Below are 21037 nucleotides of genomic sequence, written 5' to 3'. Positions count from 1 at the left end.
CTGTATTTAAATTCATTATGAAAATGCTTGAGTCTCAGTTGAGAAGATTTCAGGGAAAGTTATGGCATATTCTTAAAAGCTTTAAATTTTTGGTGTATAGTTTGGCATTTGAGAATTTTTATCTCACCTATTTATATTTGTGTATGTATCTGTGCATATGGAGGTTGGAAGCAACTTGAAGAGTGAGTTGTATCTTTCTACTATGTGGTCCCAAGAATTGAACTGAGGTCATCAGATGTGGCAGCATTTACCCATTGGTCCACCTTATCAGCTCAAGTTTTGTTAAACATGCTAACGAACAAAACCAAAATATCAATATATATCTTAATAATATGATTAAAGATTTTAGTTCTATTAGCATTTAAATCTGTGGGTGATCTTGGATTCAACAATTCACGTTCTTGCAGTCCCTCCTCTTTCTCGACAGCAAAAAGCACAGGGACAAATAGCCGTTCGAATGGAAGCACATGAATTATGAACCAACGGCTGAGGAGCCCCCAGCTAGATCAGGCCCTCTGGATAAGTGAGACAATTGAATAGCTTGATCTGTTTGGGAGGCACCCAGTCTGTGGGACCAGGACCTGTCCTTAGTGCATGAGCTGGCTGTTTGAAACCTTGGGCTTACACAGGGACACTTTGCTCAGCCTGGGAGGAGGGGACAGGACCTGCCTGTACTGAATCCATCAGGTTTAAATGAATCCCCAGGGGTGTCTTGATCCTGGGGGGCATGGGAATGAAGGGGAGGGGCTGGGGGGAAGGTGGGGGGGGGGGCGGGAGGGGGAGGACAGGGGAACCCATGGCTGATGTATAAAATTAAAACACATAATAATAAAAAAACAAAACAAAACAAAACAAAATAAATCTGTGGGTGAAAAAAAAGAGACTTAAAACTTACTTTCTAGTTGTTACTCTTTTTTTTTTTTTTTTTTTTCCCCCGAGACAGGGTTTCTCTGTGTAGTTTTGGTGCCTTTCCTAGAACTCGCTTTGGAGACCAGGCTGGCCTCGAACTCACAGAGATCCGCCTGGCTCCGCCTCCCGAGTGCTGGGATTAAAGGCGTGCGCCATCTCAGCCCAGCCCTAGTTGTTATTCTTAAATGTTCATGCTGTTACATAGTTTTCACCACTCTCTCTAGTCAATGGTGTATATATCATATGTGTATATATGTTTATATATGGCATAAATGCATAGTTTGCCATAGTTTGGAATATAAAATTTTATTTTTTTGTATACCTGGAATTGACTGAATTCATTTGGATGATTGTTGGCCTTTACAGTTTTATTATGTTTAAAAGAAAACAGTGATACTGAAGACCTCCCTTCTCTAACATGTGGTTTCAATTTGCATTTTAATCAGAGTATGGAAGTCATTATTCTGACATCTGAAACCGAGGTAGCCGTAAAAGTTATCACTCACAGGGCAGCAGACACAGTTTATTTTGTGTTTATTACTGGGTGGCCCTCTTGAAACTTTCCTGAATCTAATTGGATCCAGATATTAGAAAATTAAATTAATTATTTAAATACCATTAAATTATGACATTTATTTTGGATGTATTTAGTTGAATTGTCTTAACAGGACTGATAGAAATGAATGCTAAGATTATGACATGCATGTTCAGACATCCACTTGATAGTAGTTCCAGTAGATTTCTAGTAGTTATTTTCTGCCTAATTTGTACATAATAAAAGAAATCATTAGTTTTGTTCTTTCCATTATACCTAGTTTCCTCATAACTGAAGACTGATGTAATATAATTTATTTCACAGAGGCATCAGACTATTATTGATAGTTTCTTTGTCTTTTGCTATGGTTTTGCCAAATCTTGATTTATTTCAAAACTTTAAGCTGTTTCACATGATAAAAGACTCCAGCTCCTTGGTTTTTGTTCATTGACTTTTCTTAGTAACTACTTGGCCACATTTCCTTGGTATTCAGCAGATCTCCTAGGAAGTTGATCATTCCTCCCTGGGCATTGAAACTCAGGCCCAGGAATCATCAAGCTTTGGTTTTTAGATCCAGGTGGCTGGTTTTGCTCTCTGTGTAAGTCATGTGCTTTTCATGGCCGTGTTCTAGTAAAACTTTGTTTATGGACACCGAAACTTGAAATTTTGTAATTTTCACATATCACGAGAAATAACTTTTGTTTTTGATTATGAGAGGTATTTGTGTCATTTGGGGCTGTCATAGCAATTAACCACACAAACTAAGTGGCTTGAAACAACAGACATTTATTTCTTCTTGGTTCTAGAGGTTAAAAGCAGCGTGTTGCAGGATCTTGCTACCTCTGAAGTCTTGGGATTGGGGGTCCTCCCTGCTCTCTTCCAGTTTCTTGGAATAATTGATGTCTTTGGCTTAACCACTGCATTATTCTAAATCTGCCTCAGTCATGACACTGTCTTCTGGTCTATGCCTGTATGATTTTGTAAATGAACTCCTTTTCCCTCTCACATAAAGCTACTGGTAAGTTATTTGATTAAACACCCATTTCAATACAGTACAACTTTAGCTTTTATACCCGCAGAGATCGTGTTTCTAGTAAGTTCACATTCACATATCCTGGGATCATACTTCTTTCACTGGGACAGTATCCAACCCAATAGCCAACTTTAAAAATAATATAAAAGCTATTCCTAGTGTGTGTGCCTTGCAGAATTTATAATGGGACAGACTCGGACATGTATTTTCTGACACTTGCCGGAGTTGACTTTCATTTATTCTTTCATTAATCTCATATTCTTATTTGGAAACAGGGTGTGAATTAACATTTACTGAATGAGCCCTTCACAATGTTTTGTGTTTTTAACATCTTCCATTTTGTTGAATTTTCAAGTGGCAGTTCATGAAACAGAATATTTCTGAATTTAGTCACTCAGACTCATATTACATAGTGAACAAATGGTGACTTTGAGATTTGAATCCATACCTGACACCAAATGACAGTCCTTCTCTCTTTCCTGCTCTCTGTGTTGTTTCTTTCTGTAGTACTTGGAGTAGGTCCATGTCCTAGTTACAGTATGTGCAGCTCTAATTTCATTTCTGTTTCAGTGATAAAACATCCCGACTAAAGCAACTTTGGAGAGGAAAGGGTTTATTTGCTTTACAGTAACAGATTACAGTTCTTCAATGAGATAAAGTCTATGCCGGAACTTAAAGCATCACATCCATGATCTAAAGCAGAGAGAAGCAAATGCACATGCTGCTGACTTGCTTCTGCTTCTAGTTTTCTCTTGTTCTTTATAGACCAGGACCCCTTGCCTAGGGAATGGGCCAAGTCTTTCTACCAATTAACAGTTAAGACAAACACCCACAGATATGCCCATGGACTAAAGTGATGAAGATAATTATTTAATGGAGACATTGTCTGAGGTGATTCTAGGTTGTGTCAAGTTGATAATTAATGCCAACCATCACAGTCCATAAACTTAAATGTCTTGTTCTAGCTCTTCACTTCATGATTTCAAATTCCTAGTGTTAAATGTCTCTTATGGTTGCTTTGGCTTTAAAATAGAAGCACATTTAGGTAGCATAAACAAAAGTTGGAATTAACAGCAGGGTATTTAGATGGCACTCAGAATTGATGGCCAGATCTGGAGAAAACTGGAATTTAGGATAGCCACGTAGACCTTTATGACATCCCTGCCCTGCCACCCTTCCTTTAACTTCAGATTTCTACCCTTGGAAGAGATGGAGATGTTTCGTACATTAATGTGTTGTTATTTCTTGGTCATATGCCTGTAACAAAGACAAATCAACATTCAGAGATATTTTCTAGGTTCAGCAAGTTCCTGGCACCAATCTGATGTTCAGTCTTCTAGACTCACATGTCTTCCACAAATTGTCCTCTGATCTCTACATGCATGCTGTGGCATGTGCCTCCCCAGTAAACAATGAAACAAATATAGAAATATTTCTCCAGATTACATTTTTTTTGTTTTTGTTCACACATAGCATCAATCCACTGATCTCTAACAGGCATCTCCTTCCTTCAGTCCTTCTCTTCTTTTTTCCTTCTTTTCTCCTGTCTCGGCCCTTGTTCCAGGTGACTTCCAGTGGGTGGAACAGAAAGCACACCAAGGTGAATCTGTATCTTGCTGCTTTCATGGTGCTGTTTGTTTTACTTCACGAGTATCTATTCAGTACTTGGTGTGTCCCAACACTATTGTAGGTTTGTGCTGTGGTGCAAATAAAGTCGTCAATGCACCTGCCTTTCTGGAGCTCCCATTATAAAAGAAAAACAGGACAATAATCAGATTAAGATAGAAAAAAAAAAAAACTCAAAAGAGGCATTGGCTGGCAAATAAGCAGATATGTGCCAATGGTCTGAGAGGCTGGGATTTTGTTGTTCTGAGGAAGTAACACTGCATAGGTCTCAGTGATAGGAGGAGATAGGTGATTGTGGTGTGTGTGTGTGTGTGTGTGTGTGTGTGTGTGTGTGTGTATGTATGTGTGTGTATATATGTGTGTATGTGTACAGTGAGGCTACAGAGTACATGTGGAGGTCAGAAGATAACTTGTAGGAGTTGGTTCTCTCTACCGTGTGGGGTCCTGGGGATAGGAGTCAGGTCTCAATCTTGGTGTTGTGTGTCTTTAACTCACTGGACCATCTAGTTGGCTTAGGTCCCAAATCTTAAAAAAACCTTTGGTAAACTTAAGTTAAAGGTCCTACATGGGAAGAAGTTGGCTCATTTTGTTTATGCTCAGAGTCACTGGTAGGCCTTGGGGTTGGAAAGAAAGGCAAAAGACCAATTGTATTTAAGGCACTGGGGGCCATGGTAAAGTGTTTAGCTTTTTGGTGTATTAGGAGACCATTGGAGATTAAGGATGCAAGTGATGTGATGTGACTTGCATTTTAAAACAGTTATTCTAGGTAGTAAGAGCAGGATTAATTATAGTATGAGAGCAATTGTCCTGGGATCTCCAAGTCCATCTTTTCTCAGGCTACTGCTGTGAATTATAAGAGACCCAAAGTGTTTATGCATGTATAACTGTCTCTTGAACTTAATTTAATTGAGTTTCACAGATGTTTATTTAGATAAAATACATACTGGCTAACATATAAAATTTATATTCATGTATTTTTTAAAATTTTTTTATTTTTATTTTATTTTATGTTTTTATGTGGAGCTGAAGATCGAACCCAGGGTCTTGCGCTTGCTAGGCAAGCGCTCTACCACTGAGCTAAATCCCCAACCCCTTATTTATTTATTTTTTTAATGTTTATATTTTATGTTTATATGCATTGGTCTTTTGCCTGCATGTAAGTCTGTGTGAGGGTGTTGGAACCCACTGGAACTGGAATTACAGATAGTTTGAGTTGCCATGTGGTTGCTGGGAATTGAACCCTGGTCTTTTGGAAGAGCAGTAAGTGCTCTTAACTGCTGAGCCTTCTCTCCAGCCCCTGTATTTTATTCTTAACAGAACAAATTTTTCAGTCATTTCCTGGAATTTATACTTTTTCTCTCTTTGTTACTTCCACCGTGCCCTTCTCAGTTTTCAAGAGACAGTATTGTATTGATATCTGCAGAAAAGCACACTCCAGCACATTTTGCATGTAGTAGTGAAAATATTATAACTTCTTTGTTTATAGAATTTACCCTGAATTGTATCCCCGTACCTTATTGGTTGGAAAGCAAGGATGAATTCTAGCTGGCGTAGCCTTAGCTGTTCCTAATTGTGGGAATGCCTTTTAGGTCATGTTAGGGGTCATGAGGCAAGAAAGTTGTAACTGTGTTCCAGATGCACTTTAGCCATTTTATGTTCATTACAGTCAGAATCTTTAAGTTACAACATTTTATGAATGTGATTTGGTATTTTAAAATTCAAGGCAAAAATAGCATGTTAATTCATAGAATCAATAAAACGTTTTGTTATTCATATTGAAGAATAGATTATAACATCTTTCTTAGTAGTTATTAAAACTTGATTTTCATAGCTGTGTTTTAGAAGTCTAAAAAATGTCTCTTTTTATATATGAAGTAGCATTAGAATGTATTTTTTATTTTGACTTCATATTTTAAAACCTTTTATTAAGTTGATGACATTCGTTTTTTGTTTAAAATTGACTGTACTTTAAATAATTTTATTACTTTATAATTAAAAAGTTCATAAGCTATGTTTTGCTTTCTTTAAAAAATAAAAGTAAGTTTAATTGTTTCTAAAAATATATAGATTTAGAAATGCTAGTCATTTTGTCTTTACTAACACTCTGTGTATGTGTATATGTATGTGCATATACATATATATGCATGCTTGCAGTAGAAAGGAATTCATAGACTATATTGTTAGGCTGTGATATTAAAAATATTTTTTGGTGTTAAAAAAATTGTTAACAAAGTGAAGCTCCTATCAACTCCAGAGTGTGAACATTCAGTAGGACTGGAAGAAAATATTGCATTTAGAGAATATTGGTTTTAATTACTAAGTAGACATATGTACTGTATGTGTTTACAAAATTTATTTTTGTATTCTAAATTCTTGCTAGTGTATTTTTATGATAGAAATAAAAATCAACAGCAAGGAAGATCAATGCAGGGGATGTACTGGAAGGCTGTGGCATTAGGAGAAGTGACTGGAAGCTGCCATGTCTCAAGAATATAGGAAGAGACAGGTGTAGGTGGAAAAGGCCGAGTGTTCTTAGGATGCAACAAGGAGCAGTTTCCATCTTTTCCAACCCCCATTTACTTTGTTAAGTCTGTAACAAGGTAATCTTACTCCTTTTGACTTAAGCTAAAGAGTTCTCGATTGCAGCACTCTTTATAGGCTGTGAAACAGTGTAGATTAGTGCCTGAGGATAATAGTTAGCTTTATGGTCAGTTAGAGTGAACTGAACAGTGAAGTGCCACACTTGCAAATCAGCTTCAGTGACTACAAAATACTAAGGACTCCATTCATTCTCCTTGTGTCATGGGGGCGGCCATATGGCCTCCATCAGCCAGACCTGGTGGGCTAATGAGATTCATGGTCTTCAGGTTTTGCCACCTGTATTTGAGTATTGGGAACTTGACTTTTTCTCTTCATGGGCTTCTCTGTTTTCTCTTTCCCCCATTTTCTGTACAAAACTGAACTGGTATAATTCTTTACCTCAGTTAGCAGTGAGTGGTAGTTCAGTAGAGTATACCAGAAAGTTGTTAAATAAGTAACAAATGATAGGTATTTAGTACACAGGCTACTTTAACACAGCAGTGAGTGATAACTTAGTAGAATATATGGGCGCATTATTGAGTAGCTAAGTAACAAATATGTATATATGTATACTGTAGAGTTTAAGGTACTGATCTTCAGTAAATTTTCTTGAGTTCAAGTAAGGGCGCCAGAAACTTTAGTTTCTCCCCGTGTTGGAATCAGATATAGTAAAGCAATAAGGTGAATTTTTGTTTCACTCTCCTGCCCCCGCCCCGCTTCAGGATCTCTTATTTCTGTTCTCCAGGTGCTTTTCCTTATAAGTTTCTCATGTTAAGACGTATTTGCAACTTAATAAAAATATTTAATGAAATAATGTAACTGTGGTTTTAGATGTGTTAGAAGCAATATAGGTTAAGGGAAGAGGTGTTGAGGTGGGAGGAACTTGCAGCTTTTCTTAAATCCAAATAGGCAAATTTTACTGGAGCTATGCAAATGAGTGTTCCAGCTACCTGCTTGTGCTTGATCTAGAATCTCACTTTTCTTTTTTTCATGTCTAATTCCAGTGCCCCCCCCACCCCCAATTAATAGAGGATTGGCTGTAGGTCTGGCTTTATAGTCTAATGAAACTCTTGGTTTCTGACTTATTAGACTCTTTTTTTTAAGTGTATGCTGTATTTTCTTTTTCTTTTATTTTATAATTAACTTAATTTCACATATTAGCCACTGATTCCTCCATCCTCCCTCCTCCCACTCCCTAGCCCTCCCCTCCCCCAATCCACCCCCCATTTCTACCTCCTCCTAGGCAGGGTCTTCCCTGGGGAGTCAGCCCAGCCTGGTAGACTCAGCCTAGGCAGGCCCAGTCCCCTCCTCCCTACACCAAGAACAGAAATCTAATAAGTCTATGCTGGGACACTTTGCTCAGACTTATTAGATTTCTGTTGTATTAGAGCCCATGGTAAAATAGCAGATTAGTTGGGTATGTAGGAATGATCTGGGTTGGGGAGGGGAAAAGTGTAATCAGATTGTATTTTGTGAACGTTTTTGTTTCAATTAAAAGCAAAGGAAGTCACTTCTTTGTGACTCAGTGAAATAAAAGAGTCAAGATAAGAGAAACAGTAGCCCATTAGGGAAACAGCTGAAGACAAAAAGTGTGTCTAGGTGGGATTCACTTCATAAAGGGACATCCAAGAGTAGCCACCAACTGGAGACCTTCCTTAGCACTGGCCCCAAATCAGTGGTAATTAGAGTGGCATTCTTCTTTCTTGGACATGGGTGCCACTATAGCAGCGAGCTGAAGAGAGACCTACCGATAGTCAGAGATCCAGCCATTGATGGATACCTTGTATATAGATGGTGGCTGGAGTAGATCTGTTTGTGGAGATTGCCAGAAGTAGGTACCTGAATATGAGATGTTTTATGGATGCCCAGTATCTCCTCAAAGCCACTGTTGAAGTAACCGCTGTATGGATGGTCTTTCAAGCAAAGTTGTGAGTGGCTTATGGGGTGCCTTGGATCAGAGAATCGTGGTAGAAAGTAGGGTTCCCATATAGAAACCCTTTGGGCAGGAAGGGCACACTGATGTGACATGTTTGAATTCCTGAATCTAGCACTCCTCACTCTGACAATGATATAGTCATGGTGGAGGGGGAACCACATTTCAACTAGGAAGAAATTCTCAGATTTTGCTTTTGTTTCATATTTTTATTTGCATCTTTATTTCATATTTTAATTGTTTAGTTTGCTTTGCTTATATCCTTCCCAAATAACCCAAATAGGGTTTTATGCTTGTACTTTCTCTGAATCACCTCTACAATTTTTTAAAGTACTTTTCATATATTTAACCCACATAGTCTTTTCATTTATAATTTGATGCTTTCCCCTTTTCCCATTCCCTTCTCATTTTATTATGTAATTAATGATATCTTTAATGTGAAACAAACAACACACACACACACACACACACACACACACACACTAACACCTACACCCCACAAACGACATTTCTACCAGTCAATAGTACCACTGTGCCACTGTCTGGGAACCTTATTAGGGACACAAATAAAATACACAAATGTGTTCTACTGCAAGTAAACTGTAGAACTGCTGTCAGAGTATATTTGTTACTGCGGTTAGCATCCTTTTTTAAAAATAATAATTTTACTTTTATTTTTTTTATTTTTTATTTTTTGGTTTTTTGAGACAGGGTTTCTCTGTGTAGCTTTGCACCTTTCCTGGAACTCACTTGGTAGCCCAGGCTGGCCTCGAACTCACAGAGATCCACCTGCCTCTGCCTCCGGAGTGCTGGGATTAAAGGCGTGCGCCAACAATGCCCGGCTATTTTTATTTTATAATTAATTTAATTTTATATATCAGCCACAGATTCCCTTGCCCTCCCTCTTCCCCCCTCCAGTCCCCCCTCCAGTCCACCCCCTATTCCCACCTCCTCTAAGACAGGGTCTCCCCTGGGGTGTCAGTCCAGCCTGGTAGATTCAGTTGAGGCAGGTCCAGTCCCCTCCTCCCTGCACCAAGGCTGAGCAAAGTATCTCAGCATAGGCCCTAGGTTCCAAAAAGCCAGCTCATGCACCAAGGACAGGTCCTAGTTCCACTGCCTGGGGGCCTCCTAAACAGTTCAAGCTAATCAACTGTCTCACTTATCCAGAGGGCCTGGTCCAGTTCCATGGGGGCTCCTTAGCTATTGGTTCACAGTTGATGTGTTAATCCTATACAATAAAGCAACCTCTGGAGACATTGTGATCCCTGACTTCAAGCTCTACTATAGAGAAACAGTAATAAAAACAACTTGGTACTGGCATAAAAACCGACATGTGGGCCAATGGAACTTAACTGAAGACCCTGACAGTAATTTGCACACCTATGAACATATGATTTCTGACAAAGAAGCCAAAACTAAACAATGGAAAAAGAAAGCATCTTCAACAAATGGTGCTGGCATAACTGGATGTCAATGTGTAGAAGGCTACAAATAGATCCATATCTGTCACCGTGCACAAAACTTAAGTCCAAGTGGATCAAAGACCTCAACATAAATCCAGTTACACTGAACTTGATAGAAGAGAAAGTAGGAAGTAGTCTGGAACGAATTGACAAAGGAGACCACTTCCTAAATATAACACCAGTAGCACAGACACTGAGAGAAACAATCAATCAATGGGACCTGTTGAAACTGAGACGCTTTTGTAGGGCAAAGGACACGGTCAACAAGACAAAGCGACAGCCTACAGAATGGGAAAGACCTTCACCAACCCTTTTAACTACTAGCAGAGAACACAAATTTTAGTGGAGACAACTCACCAGGAAGAGTCAAGTAAGATGCAGCAAACAGTAAGTGGGACTTATAAAACTTCAGAGAAACAGAAAACCATGAGACAAAGAGCCATCTTTGTCCAATTAAAAAAAAAAAAAAGAGCCACTATGACAGTCCACAGCTTTACAATTCTTCGGTATTACAATCCAAAGATAATGAGCTAGCTGAAAATCCAGAAAAATATTTGACAGTCCTACTTTCTAAAAGGATAGGGGCTAGAGAGGTGGCTCAGTGTTTAAGAGCACTTGCTGTTTTTGTAGAGGATGCAGGTTCAGTTCCCTACTACCAATGCTCTCTGAACTCTATAGTCACTGATTATGCCTGCAGTAAAAACATAGCCATGTAAGCAAACACTCATACACATTATAAAAATAAATACAGAATTTAAAAGGATAAATGAGCATGCAAACTGATGAATGAAGTCAGGATCAATTCAGGACCTGAACAAGAAAGCTAGCAAAATGAATGTAAATAAGCTATGTTCATTGGAGATGGAATTAAGAACTGTGGAAGAAAATTTAGCATGGAAGCTAGATGCTGAAAAAAGAACCATATGTGCTGGAAATTAATTAATCAAGCCAGTAAAACAGAGTGGAAAGCATAATTGGAAATGACCAAGAAAAAGAATGAATTTTAGGGATAGAGGGTAAGTGTTTGGTAATATATTCTGACATCTATAAAGAAAGAAAATCAATGAGCATAGCCAAAAATTTCAAGAACTCTGATACATTTAAGAGGTTAAAATAAGGGTTATTGGATAGTAAGAGAAGCTGAGGGAGCATCTAAAGGTATAGACATCCTATCCATAAAACTGTCATAGAAAACTTAACAGAGAAATGGACATTACAACACAAGAAGGATCTAGGATTCAAATTGGCATGAACAGAGAAGAACCTCTTCATGACACTCAAGGTGTCAAAACTACAGGGCCAAGACATGTTATTAAAAGCTGTAAGGGAAAATATCAACTCAATAAATGATAAACACCTCAAGAATGATAACAGTTCTAACATCAAGAACACTAAACACCAAGACTGCATGGAATGATATATGTCAAGCCCTGAGAGTAAATACATTGTTACATCCAACAGCCATCTCAGAATTGATGGAGAAATAAGAACATTTCAAGACAAGCAAAAGCTAAGGAAATTTATGGTATCCAAGCCAGCACTGCAGAAAATAATAAAGGAATACCATGTATAGAGAGGTGAAGGATGGTACACCAGACATTACATTTCATGAAAGATATAGATTAACAAGGGAGAGCTTGGGACAAATAATGTCCTCAGAATAAACCAACAAACCCTTACCACCAGCAGTGGAGAAAGGCACCTAGTAGCAGAAGCTGAGCCTGTAATGTCCCAACAACCAGTAAAATCATTAAAAATAGCTTACCTCCAATATTCTCAAATATATAAGCAATCTTAAGCAAAAATAGTAGTGCAGAAGGTATCACGACTATCTGATCTCAGAGTATACTTCAGAGGCATGGTACCAAAATAGCATGGTGCTGGAATAGAGCCTAAAATTTAACTCACACAGCTCCAGCCAACTAATTTATTTTAATAAAGATTTCAAAAACAACATTGGCAAAAGAGCCACCAAATACCAATGAAGCCAGGTTGATTGATAATGTCTCTCCAGGCTTCAATCATTTTGTCTCCATCTGTGTCAGTTATTGTAATGGAGTTTAGACTATGTAGTATTTGTTTATGTTGTTATGTGGATATTTAACTTGTGTAGTTTGGAGTTTGTTTACTTTCTTTAGCTTTGACCAGAATTCCCTAGAAAGCAGCTTAAGTGAGAAAGGATTTATTTTGGCCAAGGGTTTCCAAGTGTTTGCACTATGGGTATTTGGATTCATGCTTTGGGTCTGGCAGTAATGTAATGTACCATGATAGGAGTGTTTGGCAGAGGCCGTGTGGAAGTAGAGAGTGGTATAACATTTAAAGTTGCACCCACAATGGCCTACTTTTTAAAAGTAGGCATCACCTCCTAAAGTTTTTAACCACCTCCTAAAACAGCATCATCAGTTAGGGACCAAGAAAGTATAACACCTGAGTCTACTGGTAACACTTTCTATTTAAAACCCAATGAAAACTCCGTTATTAGATGTAGGATGTGTGTAATATAGCTTTTGTAAATTGACTTATTCATTATTGTGAAATGATGTTTATTTCTGGGATTATATTCACATATCAAAACATACCAGTGGCAAAATAAATTACTTGTTTATTTAAACCAGTGGTTCTCAATCTGTGGTTAGTGACCCCTTTGGTAAACCTTTAACTCCAAAAATATTTACATTACGATTCATATCAGTAGCAAAACTACAGTTATTATATAGCCACGAAAATAATTTTATTGTTGGGGGCCACCAAAATATGAAGAACTGTATTAAAGGGTGGCAACATTCAGAAGGTTGAGAACTGTTGATTTAAACTAACATTTAAGTTATGTTAGCTTTTGTAGCACTGGGACCCAAAAGGCCTAACAGAAACAGCAGAAGTGGGGGAAAAGTTTATGCCGGCTCATGCTTCAGAGAGAGCTCAGGTCAGCATGGCAGTCAGGGATGCTCTGTCTGTCCCCAACAGGAATTAAAGCCATTTCTTATTCACATGATAGTGGAAAGGAAGTAGAGCCTAGACAGGACCCAGGGCTGGTACAGCCTTCAAAGGCCACCTCAGGTGTTTCCTTCTGCCTGTCAGGCTCCATGACCTACATGCTCTATAGCTTTCAAAAATCACACCAAAAACGACACCAAGTGCTGAAAATGTGAGCTCATGGGAGACATTTCTGATAACAACCACCACTTTTTTAAAAAAATAAAACAAAACAGATGAGTTATCTAAATAGAATCACTGTTTCTTAGAACGGGCAGAGGAAGGAGGAGGGTTGTTGAATAGTCATCTAATAATTAGTACATGGACTGAATTTGCATACTTTAAAATATTATATATATATATATATCTTGGTTTTTCGAGACAGGGTTTCTCTGTGTACCTTTGTGCCTTTCCTGGAACTCACTTGGTAGCCCAGGCTGGCCTCAAACTTACAGAGATCAACCTGCCTCTCCCCCCCCCCCCCCCCCCCCAGTGCTGGGATTAAAGGCATGCGCTACCACTGCCCGGCTTTTCAAAAATATTTTAAGTGACAAATTAGAGACTACTTTTAGGTGATTCCTTATTCACACTCTCAAATTGGAAACTGAGCTGGACCCAATTACTCTACCATTTGATATTATTCCCCATTTACTGGTTTAAAATTCAGTTCTATAATTGACTGAGCTCTTGTTTTGAAAGATAATTGAAGTAGTGGAACCCTACATCTCAGTGATTGTAGCTTTGCTTATTGTAATATTTTATTCACTTGTGACAATTTATGTAAAAAGATAGCTTTATAGGGGAAACATGCTTTTCTTTTGATACATTTTATTATGCTAAAAGAAGACAGGAACATAACGAAGTACATGATTAGGTCATGTCATACTGAATAGAACATGACAGAACATGTATTTACAAAAGTACACTCTTCCTTAGAGCCAGATTGCTCTCAGTTTGGAAATGAACCATCTGCTTATCATTTACATTCCTAGAGAACTCACTAGCCCACATCTCTAAACAGAAGTAACATTCCTCATAACCCTGAACTGCTGCTGAGCCCATTGTCTCCATATGTAGCACATATTCCTGGTGTTCTGAATGAAAACAGATTATGACATTTATGATGTCTGAAAAGAACAAGTTGATTTCATTAACATGAAAGACCAACTTACTATATTTTCAGCATTTGAAATTGCTGTAATACAATTGGGACATATTGATTCACACTTTGGTTAACCACACATCCCCCAAACAACCAATATCTGAGTACTCACTCATGTAAGACTTCCACAGAAGTCTTGATGAATAGCTGCTCTGTAGTGGGGTAAGTTGTTGAGGGGGTGAAGATTCAGGTGTGACCCTTACATTTCCGGCTAGACAAACGCTGACTTGAGGAACAAGAACAGGGATATGTGTTGGCATGTGCAGCCATTGTGGGTGCTACTTATTTCCCCCGTTATCCAGTACCTATCAGAGCTGAGCTGCTTAACTGTGGTCACAATCCCTCACATGGGACTGGATGTGGAAGCTGTAAAAAACTGGAAGCAGTATAACAGCTTTCTAATTACTTAGTGACCAAGTGACCAAAAATTCATTCATAATGAATTTTTAAGTTTAAATAAATTTAATGTTAATTTAATTAAATCAATTACTAATGAAGCCAGGGTATTTCTGGCAGTTTTTGTCTGTGTTGCCCGTCAAGACTTTCTGAAGTGTAAACATATAGATTATGCATTCTGCATGACCATGACATGGTACACAACCTAACAGATGATGCCTGAAATGTCTGCTCATATTCAAGTGTATCACATTTTTGAATCTCAGGGCTTTCACTACACACAATTTTCCGCTTTGGCAAAGACATAATGGTTTAATTATGGAAAGTAAAGACTTGAGTATTTGCCTGTCATCATTCCTCAGAATGTAAGCATCAAATTAGTGTATCTTTGCATGGTATTGTGGTAGACTGTATGTGACTTTGAACATCACTGTTTGAGTTGTTGACTTGAGTTTTAGATTATCTGCAGACACATACATGAAGATGTATTGGGCATGTAGCCCAAATCTAAACAGGAAATTCATATGCTTCAAATTAACTCCTAAAATTTGTTGTTACTATCAGTGTGTGTGTGTGTGTGTGTGTGTGTGTGTGTGTGTGTGTGTGTGTGTACACACGCCAGGTGTGCTTGTATGCTGTGCCATGCATATGGGAATTAGTAGACAACTTTCAGAAGTCAGTTCACTTCCTTTTATTGTGGATTCTTGGAATCAAACTCATGATGTCAGGCTTCAGTGGCAAGAGCTTTTATCCTCCGAGCTATCTTGTCACTGTTACTACTCCAAAATGATCACGGAGCCACAGCAAGTCCAGTAAAAAATCCAGTAGCATGCCTATAGAAACTAACAACTTGTATTTTTAGTTGGGCTTAGCCTTTAACAGCTAGGCCATTTCTCCAGCTCAGAAACTAACAACTTGATAACAAACGTTTAACTAATTTTCTATAGTAGCACCCAAGTAAGTCAATGGGTAAAGAACAGTCCTAACTCCAGGCATGGTGGTGCATTCATCTAGTACTTGGGAGGTGAAGGAGAGATTAGAGTTCATGTCTGTTACTCCCTGCTTCTCTGCTAAAAACAAAACAAAACAAAACAAAACAAAACAAAACAAAACAAACAAAACAAAACAAAACAAAACCAACAAAACTCCCAAACTCCAAATACCTCTTGTTCTCAAGATTTTGGATAAGGGATGTTCACCCTTAGTTCATTTTCTTTTCCTCCGTCATCACCATCATCATCAATACCACTACCACCACCGCCATTATCATTATAATCCTTTGTACATACCATGTCCACTGGCAGGAGCAGCAACAACTCTTGTGTAGGACTAAGAAGTTGGGATCCCTCCATCCTTGTTAAAGGTTGCTATTGAATCTTTTAGCGGGTTCCTTAGTCCTTGATAGGAGCCAGTGTTAAAGCTCATTGATGTGAAATATCTACAACCCTTGTCCCTAAAGGCATGATTGTTCTCTGGAACCATTTCTGTGACCAAGTCCTGTGACCAAGTGTTTCTTTTCTGGCTCTGTATAGATTTCTAACCAACCGAGAAGCTTTCTGTCCTGTCTGTTTCCACCATTTTTCTTGTTCCTGCCCCAGTTTTTCCTTATCTGCCCCTTCTTCAGCTGTCTTCTTAGTCATCTAGAATTCAGTAAGGCTTGGGACAACAAAAAGTGCAGTGTAACCATGAGCATCCCGCCATCAGCTGCTCTCATTGCAGAGTTACCGCAAGCCATTCATGGAATGAATGCTAAAGCAGCCTACTTGGTTCTGGCCTTCGGTAGGCCAGCTAGCTGTTTGACTGATAGCCCTTTTGTTCAGAGGCAGCTAGGTAGCAATGGAGAGTCCAACAGTTGCTATTTAGGAAATCAGATTGTTCACAACATCTTTGCATGTTTGCAAGAAAATGAATGTCAAAAAGAATGATTATAATAAGTATTTTAAGTACTTAGTAACACTTATTTTAACAGTACTTTAACATATGCCCAGGGCTCCTGGCACGGGGACAGGTAGGCCCCTTTTAGTTTTGTAATTTTGAGGGACCCATTAAGAACATCTAATAATGGTGGGCTTGAGAGTTCTTCAAATTATTCCTCCTGTAAAAAAAAGGTGTAAAAGCTCAAGTATTAGAAATAATTGGAAAAGCAAAGGCTCAAGGGAACTTGCCCCTTCCAAAATAGCTACTCGCTCTTCTTTGTTGTCAGTAGCTCATCATAAATTACTAAATGGAATTATTTGTAGTATTTACATAAGATAATAATGCTTAAATTTAACTATGAAAACCATAAAACATTAAATAGAAAATTCTGAAAATATATAACTCAAGAAGTAGTATGTCGACAATATTGTTAAACTTTTCTGTTGTTACTTTTGTTCTTCTCTTACTGTGCCTAATTTAGAAATCACACATTTCCATAAAAATGTATCAAAACATTTTATGTGTGTTTGTATATATGGCATGACACAATCTAAATTTCAGCTGTCCTATGGGGACTTAGGACATATCCTCCCCCTGAATGGAGACTACCATATAGACAGGGAGAAATATTGGAATGTCAAGGATAAAGAAAATCCCCAAAGACTAGTGCTTTTCTTCACTATGAATTTCTGGAGATGCTTTTGACATATTTACATGCATACACAGGCCCACACACTCACAGTCTTGAACTCTGAATTTCTTACATCTAGGTTTTATGAGACTTGGATCACTTATCTAACATTTCTCTTAAAAAACAGCCATTTTGATAGTGTTTTTAAACAGGAATTTGTAGGTATGCATCCCCACACACTCATATCAGAAATGTCAAATGAATGCTTAGTATTTAATCATCCTAGGTGGAATGAAAACTCTGGGAGTGAGACATTTTCTAAAAGTTTGTTGTGAGGTCATCACAAGTACTGACAGACTTCTATCCCAGCCCTCTCCCCCCACACTTGTTAGCACTTGCTTAGAAGCAAGTGAGTTACAACCCTGCAGTAGAAGTCAGAAGTTGCACATTCCAGTGCTTTCCAGTCGAAACAAGAGTGGCACAGAATCCTTAAAACGTTGGTGGGAAGAGGTGGTAAATCAGTTCCTTTGGATATTAAACACAAGGTAAAGAAAAAGAATTTCATCTTCAAATCATATCTCCCTAGATAGCTCCCCCTTTTATTTGTGGTTTAAGACATAAAAGTAATTTGATCTGATTTTGAGAAACCATTGTTTACTTTTATCTCAAGTGATTGCATACTACATCCTCCTTTCCCTGCTTCCTCTGTGAAAACCACCTTTCTGAATTGTGTCTGGTTTTAACAGACACTGGAAGATGTATGGCACACTGTGGCATGCCCATCACTGAGAGTAGAATAAAAGCATGGGCGTCACTGGTGACAGTTTTACAAGGAGATCTTTCAGCTAGCTTTATGTGCCTCAGTAAACTCTATTTGTGAACTCATTGACATATACTTTGGAGTATGTGAATAGCTCAGCTTCTTCTCAAATAATGGGTCTAGTTTGAATCTCTTATCAAATTATATTGAGATTGTGCTGCATTTTCAAAACTTAGCAGACTGTCTCAAAATATTTTAGTTTTTAAATTTTTCTGTGACCATGCTTGAACATCAGCTCCTCTGCCTTCCAGCTCTATGTGTTTTGGCTTGTGCTTAGGAACTCTAAGGATTGTGACCTCTCATTTAAACAACTTCAGAAAAAAAAGTTCTTATTTACAAATTACATCCTATCCTGTACCAGTTAATTCCAATTGAGGGTCTTACCCATTTTCCCATATGCCCCATATGTAGACTTGCTTTGCCTTGACAATTTCTAAAGCATCTATCTTTTATTGTTGTAACTCCAGATTTATTACAGCAAAAATGCATGTTTTCCAGCCTTTGCTGGGCTTTATTCCTCACCACTTCTCTTTCATCTCCTTGTTTTTCCTTTGCATATATTACATACTGCCCCCCATCTTAATGTCTGCATTTTTGTCATTATCACAAGATTATTCTATTTCTTAATTCATAGAGGAAAGAGGAGCAAAGTGGATTGGATAAAGCAGAGTCCTGGGGGAGTAGGAAGGGGAAGAGCTTGGTTTTATATATATTCTTTCCTTTCAGCATTGTTTATAGATTGCTGTGCATACTTGTAACCCATCCTCTGGAGGATCATTCTTGCCCATTCTCCTTTCCCCATCCTCTGGAGGATCATTCTTGCCCATTCTTGGAGGATCATCTTGCCCATTCTCCTTTCCCCATCCTCTGGAGGATCATTCTTGCCCAATCTTCTTTTCCTCCCTCTGTTTCTCCTTCCTTCCTGGCCACCAATTCCTACTTGAACACTAAAAACTCAAGATTTATACCTTAAAAAATACTGTGGCCATTTTTTCCCTCTTTCTCATCTATAATTCTAGCTCTAACTCAGTTTCTTTCCTTACCTTTTTGGTCAACCATCTTATCATGGATAGCGTTTCACAGTCTTGTTTCCAAATACATGGAGGAAGTTAAATTGTGAGGCAATTGACATTGTTTTGAAAATTGCTTACTGATGATAAGATCATTTCTTTGAAAGTTAAAAAACAAAACTGAAATTTATGTGTGTATAAATCAATTGTGTGGGATTTAAATAAATAGAAAGCTGCATCGTTTCTTGCAGGGACTCCTGCAGACAGCTTTTCATTAACTCATATACATTGCTATCATTATTATTGTTTTGGCTTTTTGATACTCTTGCCTCGCCCTTCTGAGCATTGGCATTGCATTGTGGATGTTCACCATCATGCACACATTTGCTCTTCTTGATTCAGGTGTGAATACTGTTGGCTTTGCACTAATAAAAGATAGGAATGTGGTTAAGATGTTCATGTCATAGTAAACACAAATTGTGGTTAAATTAGTATTTAATGTTTACAGGATCCTATTCAAATGTACTTTGTAACTATTATTTGTAACTGAGCCAGTCTACAGTTTTTCTCCCCTCACCAATATTTAGAGACTTTAAATGAGTTTTAGGCTTTCTCTGTAAAATAAAGTTATTGAAATTTTATAGGTATTGAATCTCTACATCACTTTGGATAGTACTGATAACTTAATACTAAGTCTTCCAATCCTGGGAGCAGAAAGTGTTTTTGTATTTATTTGCGTCTTAAACTTTCTTCCAGCGGTATTTTGTTGTTCATAATGGACACTTGGTTTTTCTTTCTTTTTTCTTAAATTTCCATTATTAAATTCTTTTGCTAAAACTTTTCTTTTTAATGCCTTTGTAATTGAAATTGTTTTCTTAATGTCCTTTCATGATTTTTGCTTGCTGGTAGAGATCAATGACTGTTATCACTGACATTTCTGGATTACTGTACTTCCACCTTGTATTTTAGAGCAGATAATTGGTTTGAATGAATTCATTGGAAAATAACATTCAGAATAGCCAGCAACTTCTAAATTGAATACAAATGTTGAATTTTGCTAAGATTAAACTTATCGGAATGAATGTATTTGACATGCTGGCACAGAAGGACCCAGCATGTCAGTAGCTTTTAGGAACACTTCCTATGCGCTCTTCAAAGTTAGGAGCCTGAAAACTGTTCTGGGAACAATTTAAAACTTGTTACTCTTTTTGTGTCTTAAACTTCTTTCTTGAAGGTACTAGGTGTGTTATAGTGTTGGCATTTCACATTTTGGGTGAGATATATAGTTGTGTACACATCATACATTTAGTTATTTCTACTTTTTTATTTATTCACAGGCCACAGAAACACTATTTAGAATGGGTGTTGCAAGAGGAACCATCACAACATTAAGAAACGGAGAAGTAAGATGAGAATCTTGATATAGTTATTACTTGTTCATTCATGGTTTGCAGTGTCTGCAACATTTACTATGGGGAATTCGGTGATGCTTTGTGTAACAAGGAAATACTTGGTGGACACAACATTGATTGTACTCCTTTGACAATTATACTTATTGGAACCAGAACTTAGGTTGAAAATGAACTGCTGAGTGATTTAATCTCTGGTTCCTAATTTCTTTTACTTTAAGAGAAAATGACCACTCTTTAATAATAACTTGTACATAGATATTTCAGTGAAAAGATCCTTTGTCATTTAGGGATTTCCTAGGATAAAATTTAAAGTATTTAGTCTTTTTTCACTGACAGAAGTGGGAGAGGGAGAAACGTGTTTGTTTTGTCTCATTGAGTCAACTCAGTTAAGTTGTAGGCTATACATTTTGATGTTTCTAAATGTCCCTGTCAATTAAAAATATTTTATCACATGAAATGAATTTCTACTCAAACACCACTTTCAGCCTTCCTCACTAAGACATATTTAGGTTGCCAGTGAATGTAATATTTTGTTGCTATGATTCTTTCTGTTCGACTGGGAAATGCTTCTTAATGATGAAATACAGTGATACTTATCTTGGAATTAAATCCTTGTAATTTATTTTAACACTTGTAA

The 21037-nt window shown here is 37.7% G+C and overlaps 1 protein-coding gene across 2 annotated transcripts in view; it reads left to right on the top strand.

Moving 5' to 3' along the window:
• The window catches only part of Tmem135 (transmembrane protein 135), a 200322-nt gene that overhangs the window by 67306 nt on the left and 111979 nt on the right, over positions 1 to 21037 (top strand). The window contains exon 5 of one of the 2 annotated variants that reach the window (XM_036202441.1): positions 20326 to 20391. The exons of the other annotated variant lie outside the window; for it this stretch is intronic. Coding sequence (XP_036058334.1) covers positions 20326 to 20391 — 66 coding nt within the window. The remainder of the gene's footprint in view (positions 1 to 20325; positions 20392 to 21037) is intronic. 2 annotated transcript variants of the gene reach the window in all.

Source organism: Onychomys torridus, chromosome 1, assembly GCF_903995425.1.
Source record: "Onychomys torridus chromosome 1, mOncTor1.1, whole genome shotgun sequence".
NCBI lineage: Eukaryota > Metazoa > Chordata > Mammalia > Rodentia > Cricetidae > Onychomys > Onychomys torridus.
The sequence above is the reverse complement of the archived record's forward strand: the minus strand, read 5'-3'. Positions and strand labels throughout refer to the sequence as shown.